Source organism: Aplidium turbinatum, chromosome 8, assembly GCF_918807975.1.
Source record: "Aplidium turbinatum chromosome 8, kaAplTurb1.1, whole genome shotgun sequence".
Lineage (NCBI taxonomy): Eukaryota > Metazoa > Chordata > Ascidiacea > Aplousobranchia > Polyclinidae > Aplidium > Aplidium turbinatum.
Window position 1 is genome coordinate 4,246,929 of NC_137479.1, and position 7,304 is coordinate 4,254,232.

Sequence of the window (7,304 nt, forward strand, 5' to 3'; positions counted from 1 at the left end):
CAAGCAATGCGGTCAGGATAGACTACTCTAGCATGTTTTTCGCTTTTCGTTTTACATGTTTTGGTACAATCTTTTTGTAATAAATGTTCACAGCAATTGCCAAGGCAATTTCAACTTTTGCCGTTTGGCCTCGGCAACGTATTTGCCAAAGTAAAAATATGCTAATTTCGAAGACTGAGAGAGTCAGACGATAAGAACTGCAGCCGCAGGTTCAATTCAAGCAGCAAAAACCTTTTCCTCACCACATCTAAACAATGATATCCTGTTTTTAGCAAGGCACTTATATTGTATTTCTCATTAACGTAAATTGATTTAAGTTTATTAAACTGCTGTTGTGTCAGTTCTTTGAGGTCAGTACTCCATTTGAAAATTTTTTGTGAAGTTTCATATCAAAAGAATGAGAAGATCTTCTAGTGGAAGTAGTTATGCTGGTGGAAAAATTGCTTTAAGAGAAGTTGACTGTTCTGATAATGCTCATATTTTAGTGAGTAAGTTAAATGAAGATCGCACCAGGAACAATTGCTTCTGTGATTTCACAATCAAGACATCTTCTCACGAGTACCCCATCCACAAGTGTGTTCTTGGTGTAATGTCAGATTTTTTCAAGAAAATGTTTACTTCAAACATGAGGGAAAGATATGAGAAGTCAGCAACTCTTGAAGGGATAAGTGATAATATTATGGAAATGATCGTTGAGTTCATTTATAACAATGAAATTTCTTTGAACATGAACAATGCGTACAAACTTCTTGAGGCAGCTGATTATCTGCAGATGCCACTTCTTCAAACTTATTGCATAAATTATTTGGTGCAAAATTTTTCTCCAGAAAATGCAATTAAATCTTGGGAAGCTGCAAAATTGTTCAACTCTGACAACTTTTTGTTTGATTGTGAAACATATATTTCTAAGCAACTTATGAGTTTATTTGGCCATAAAAAGCATTTGATGATTGACTTCGAAACAATGCTTAATTTTATTCAAATTAGAGATTCTTCTGTATCGGAACAATGTGTGTTTGAAGGCATTATATCCTGGGTAGAACATGATCGAGTTGCAAGGTTGGAGCATTTTAGCCACTTGTTCAAACTCATTGACCTCAACAAACTTTCAAAGTTATACATCAATTCTGCCGTGATGACCAATGAATTTGTATTGGAATGTCATGAATGTTCAAAAATATTACTTAAAGCAATGCGTAACCATTTCTATGTTGAGCAAAACCAATCTGAGAATTCTCAGAAAATCTTGTCTTCTACTTCCAACATAGTAGCAGACGAAAGTAACCAGCCCTCTTCACCAATCAAACAAGATTCTTTTCAAGAACCATCAAGTAGTGATTCCATATCAGAACAACTTGCCAAATCTCTTCTGTCAAAACTTGAGAAAACTTCTCTGGAAGTTAAAAACTTGGAAAGTATTAGACCAAGTCCTTCTAAAAGTAAAAAATCAGCCAGTACCAAAGGAAATAAAAAGCAGAAACAAGCAAAAGAATTTGTTGTAGTTGGTGGTAATACCTCATCACATTATCTGCGGAAATTTGATGTTGTTTCTAAAAAGTGGTCAAAGTTACCAAACCATCCCGGTGACAATATGTGTGTTGGTGCTGCTCTTGTAAACAAAGTAATGTATCTGATAGGAGGACAGCAACCTGATTCAGAAAAGTCATTTGATAGTTTACACTCTTGGAATACTGCTAATGCATCTGGGGATGAAGCAAATTGGGTTGATAAAGACACAATGTTCACAGCAAGGTACAAGTTTGGATGTGCAGTGTTGAATAACTTGATTTATGTAGCAGGTGGCCAAGCTCACAAAACAAAGTGGCTGAACAGTGTTGAAAGTTACAACATCCGTCGAAATAAATGGGTAGAAAGGCCTTCTATGAACTACAATAGAGGAGAGTGTTGTCTTGTTGAACTCGCAGGTCAGATATGTGCTCTTGGTGGTTGCCAAACTACAAAAAATTTTCATAATACTACTGAAATATTTGATGGTAATTGTTGGGAGATGGGGCCATCCATGCAAACTGAGAGAGCAGGATTGGCAGCTGTTGTTGTAAACAATGAAATTTTTGCTATAGGAGGTAGATCCAGTGAAGACAAGTTTCTTGCATCAGTAGAAAAACTATTATCATCTGGAGAATGGAAATATGTTGCTCGTTTGAAAATAGGAAGAGCAGGACACTGTGCATGTGTTCTGGACGGAAAGATTTATGTTGCAGGAGGAATAAATTCCAAAGGCCCAGTGAATCCAATGGAGGTTTATGATCCTTCCACAAATCAATGGCAGCTTGTTGGCAATATGTTCGGAGATGCAAGAGGGATTGCAATGATTTCTTTATAAACATGTGGATTGTGGAACTGAAAAGCACTTATTTAGCTTAGTGTAATATAAGTTAAGATCAGTTCATAGATTTCAGGCATTTGGAGTTTAATGTTGCTCAAGATTAATGTTTGAAAATGTGCTTTCTGTTCTGTCTGTGTCTTTTGCATTATATAGGGTCTAATCTTATGCAAAAGTGTTCAATTGATGTTCTATCCTCAAAATGTTGTTTTTAACCTGCAGTGCCACGGCTTGACAGGAATGGTATGTTTCGGCGAATTCGATTTGGAGAAGGTGATTCGGATGGGTCTGCTACTATTCGGTGAGTCTGATTCGGTGAGTTCCTAACTTCTAACCCCTAACCTTAACTTCTAATCCCTAACCCTAAAACGGCAATGATAATTAGGCTACGGTACCCGATAATTTAAAAAAAAAAAATTGAAAATATCCCCCGTTAAGGGATCGGACTCACCGAATCGGACTCACCGAATCGCACTCACCGAATCGGACTCACCGAATCGGACTAACCGAATCGGACTCACCGAAACGGGCCATTCCGGATTCGGATAAATCCCATTTCGAAGAAAACCGATTCGGAGAATTTTCGAGAAATTGTAGGAATTATTTAGGTTAGCAGTTTTTGTGTTTACCTTTCCATAGGCCTACTGATGCAAATGGTTAGCCAATTAACTTAACCTATAATACTGGTCAACAAGAAATTTTTACAAGATAAACTAACAATCATTTCCAAGTAATTCTGGTGCCCAAGTAAGTAATTCAATACTAATATGCACTACGCAGCCAGTGCTACGCTTAGTCAAACTTAGTATTGTTTTTGGAAGCTTAAACTGTATGAGGTAGTTTTCAAGTTGCTGTATTTCTGTTATTAGCATAGCTGACAAGAGTGACTGCAACAAGTATGTGTGATAGACCAAGTAGCTCGAGACGAGGTTGGTTGAACATCGAAACTAATTTTGCTTCATGTGCGGAGAGTAGGTACTTGCTTGCCTGGGCTAATAAAATTAATTTATTAAGTCTTAAGGAAGCGATTGCCAGATTCCCCACAGATATGGTCACTGTAGTAATGATTCATGCGTAACAAGTATGGATGAGCAATTTGGAGTTGGATTTTTGCATGCATGTCTTAAACCATTATGGTTTTGCCACCTTTTCCATTTGTTGGTAAGATATATCACTGTATTTTATTTCCACAATATCGTTTCTTCTGCATATCGACCAAGAAAAAAAATGTACACAGTACACAACTGCAAAAAAATTACGTTTTAATGGAGAGGCTATAATCTGTTGTCACAAACAAAACATTATTTCGATTTTGCGTTTACCATTTCCTATGGCGGAAACATATCGGAATCGGATTCGATGTAGGCCTAACGAGCCTACTCTAGCAGGCCTCTAAGTTTGTTTATTTTTCCGATTGTGTTGATTTAATTTTCAGATCTTGTTGATTTAAATCTTCAACTGCTTGACGTAAACCTGTGTGCGACATGTTAGGCTATATGGTATATGCAAAAGTGCCGATAAGACCCTAAGGTCACTGTGTGTAAAGTTTTAGTGCATTTGATGTTATCCCCAAATAAATACTTAACAAAAAGCAGATTACTTTTTCTCGTAAGTGTGGCTATTGTCACCACTCGTATTTCCATAAGTACCACGTACCACCATAAGCATGGGCCGAGTTTGGTACATGCAAAACTGTTTTCCTTCCTTTCCATGGTTATGATAACCAATAACCATACAATTTGGTCTTAGGAAAGTCTTGGGGATCTTCTAATAAAATTTAACAAAAACCTGTTTTGCTTCAACTGAACGTGAATGGCACAACGATTGTCGATCGCTCTTCTGCAGTGAAACAAAGTATGAGAGTGTTATGATCAAACAAGAGTTTGAAAGGTACATCAATGAGAACAAACGATACATGACAATGTAAATGGTTACGAGAAAAAGAACGGTTACAAGTTAGAGGTATAATTCATGGTACGCTGTGCAAGGGTCAACAATTCATAAGTTTGGCAATCGATTATTGCTTGATTGTAAATAGTGCTGTGTGAATTGTATTATATATACCAGGGTTGTCCAAACTTTATGGGACGCGGGACGCATTCGGCAAGGAAATTAGATCGCGGGCCGCAGTTGACATTTTTCCTCTTATACACTGTCTCACCGTACCAGATGTAAAGTAAAACACGTACATGTGTAAATGAATCTTTATATTTATCATAAAAACATATTGGGGAATAGATTAAAGAAGCTAAGATTTGAATACTACGAATAAGAGAGTTTTGGAAATTTTAAGCAACGTCAGTAGACCAGGAAACCTTATAAATAACTGACAAGTATGAATAAGAATAAACCATAAATTTATTCGTAAAAAATATTTAAAGAAGTACGTAAAACGGTACAGTTTACTTAAAATTCAGTGAGATGGGTGTGCCTGCATTTTGGAAGCCAGCTCCTTTGTGTCAATGTCAACTGAGGTTAAGGCTAAACGAAGGCAGGCTTCGAGAGATGTTTGTTTAAGTAGATTCCTCTCTTTGGATTTAATCGACTTCATTGCGGAAAATGCTGCTTCACAAAGGTAGGTACTGCCAAACATTGACAGCAAGTGCAATCCAAAACGGCGTAAATTAGGATAATGCTCTTTAGAAAGAAGAGGCCAAAATTGAGTGATTGGCAGTGTAGCTTTGCTTAATAAAAACTGGTCACTTTGCAAGTCACACAATTCAAGCTGCAAATCGTCATCGGCTTCTGATATAGTTATAGTCAGCGGAGCATTGAATACATTGAAGTTTTTTGGATTTAGCCATCAAAAGTGATACATCATAAGAAGCAATGGTTGTAGAAGACGAAGGCTTCACTAATTGAAACATGTTTTCTTGACGCTTACGCAGGTTTGATTTGAGATCATTGACTAGGGCTCGCTGCGCCTCACCAGTGTATTTATCATAGCCAGTGACATGAAGAGTGCTGTAGTGTCGTTGTACATTGTACTCTTTCATAACAGATATCATTTCATTACAAATTAAACATAAAACTTATATGCGGATTTTTATAAATTTACCATTTTAAGGTTGTTTTTCTAGGGTCGGCTTATATGCGAGGATATACGGTAATTTTTAAAAGTTTTCTAGAAGAGGCGGCGGGCCGCATTGAAGGAGGTCGCGGGCCGCATGCGGCCCGCGGGCCAGGCTTTGGACAACCCTGATATATACGGTATGCATTGCTGTTAGCGTTATTATTATACAGTAGAATTCGCCTATAGGGTCATTCCAGCTCAATTCACCCAGTGCTGTTAACACCACCATCACCGATTTACATCAAATTTGGTTTGTGGTTAGGTTTTGGGCAAAAACGCATAAATTTTAAATGTTATCAAAATGCGGCCAGTGGTTTTGGAGATATGGGCCTGTGAAATTTCGTATTTTGGGGGAAAATTGGGGTACCCGGCTTATTTCAAAATGCCATTTCTCAGCAACCACTGCGTGTATTTTAAGAAATTGGTGTCATTTTGCAGGAAATTGGTCAAGGATTTCATTTCTGTGGTTAATTTTCAAAAATAAGCATGTTTAGTAGGGTGGTCCAAAAAAAACTTTTTTTGTAAATGTTAATGTCTCACCCTAAAATATTGTTACCATTGATGAGAAAATGATATATGTGAATTTTCATAAAGATTGGTTGATATTTAGGGGTTGCTACCGGGGTTCAAAGTTTTGTCGTTTGCCCCCATTTTAACGTTTTAAGACAGGGGTCACCAACCTTTTTTGCATGCGGGCCACTTTGGCACTAAGGAAAGCTGTGGCGGGCCGCACTAATAAAATGTTAGGTAGGTTGACTCTTATGCTAGAAAAGAACGCATTTCGTACCCAGATTGGCTTCCTTGCCTTCCCGTCCGCTTAATCTAAATCTTCAACTAGGCCTACCAGGTGTAAACCTGGATACGACAAACAAAAAAATCAGCATATTCATCGCCAAGCAAGAGTGGAGTTGTCACTTCGCTTCACAAAAGATATCTTGCAATTAACAATTTCAGTAAACAGGGAAATGTTTGACACATCGCAATATAGGCAACAATAGTGACCTGCAAACATATCAGCGAAAAATGGGCTCCAATAACAGGGAAAAAGAAACTAGGCACCATGAAGCAAACGCTTGTCGAAATCACCGAAAAATTGTAATTCTTGAACAGTCTTCCCTCTAAAAAAGCAATGAGCTGGTTTTCATCCTTATTGTGAGAGTCTATAACACCGTCTTTCTTTGATTATTGTCAACTGTCACTTGCGGTGCTTATCAGCGTGTCAAGAATTGTTGATTAACAACATTTTGCAGGACTTGCTTCGGCAGTACATGCTTCGGCAATACTAAAATTGGAACGATACAGAGAAGATTAGCATGGCCCCTGCGCAAGGATGACACGCAAAATCGTGAAGCGTCCCATATTTCTTTAAAAAAAAAAACATTTTGCAGTAGCCTACTAAGCTAAATATTTTCATAATACAATCAGAAAAAGTCCTTAAATTTATATATAATATTTTGCCAATTTATTATAGATTGAGTTGGCACACCGACCTAATTTTCCAACAAAAACTTGCATAAAGAGAACACTGCTCGTGAAACACAATAACGGTGAAACGCATGACATTTGCAAACATAAAATAAGCAACCCTATGCTCACAGACAATTTTGAAATTCGAAAACAGACGTTTTAATCAACCACTGGGACAGTGTGGCTGGACATCGCATTGGAATAACTTTAAGCAACCCCCACCTAGAACTATAATCTGATTAGTCGGTCGGTGGAATCGTATGCAAAGCGAAAATGTGCTTCCCGAAAAGTATTTTTGCCTTCGTGCTCATTAAGTCCTCAAGAAAAGTATTTTTGGTTATACTTGTACGCTGATACCTTCCGCGGGCCGCAGCGATACAGCGTGGCGGGCCGCATGCGGCCCGCGGGCCGCCATTTGGT

At 37.9% G+C, this 7,304-nt stretch overlaps 1 protein-coding gene and 1 non-coding gene across 2 annotated transcripts; both read left to right on the top strand.

Annotated features, from left to right (window-relative positions):
* The first annotated feature begins 397 nt into the window (after nucleotides 1-397).
* LOC145775451 (kelch-like protein 40) lies at nucleotides 398-3,932 on the top strand. The gene has a single exon (XM_082586748.1). It carries the CDS (start codon nucleotides 398-400, stop codon nucleotides 2,342-2,344), a length of 1,947 nt encoding a protein of 648 aa, XP_082442874.1. The 3' UTR covers nucleotides 2,345-3,932.
* A 2,747-nt stretch (nucleotides 3,933-6,679) lies between these two features.
* Nucleotides 6,680-6,782, top strand: LOC145776475 (U6 spliceosomal RNA). The gene has a single exon (XR_014290263.1). It is a non-coding gene; the product is annotated as a U6 spliceosomal RNA (small nuclear RNA).
* The last annotated feature ends 522 nt before the right edge of the window (nucleotides 6,783-7,304 follow it).

What these genes read in the sequence shown, in the direction of transcription:
- LOC145775451 (XM_082586748.1), top strand. Translation starts at nt 398, where the DNA reads ATGAGAAGATCTTCTAGTGGAAGTAGTTATGCTGGTGGAAAAATTGCT.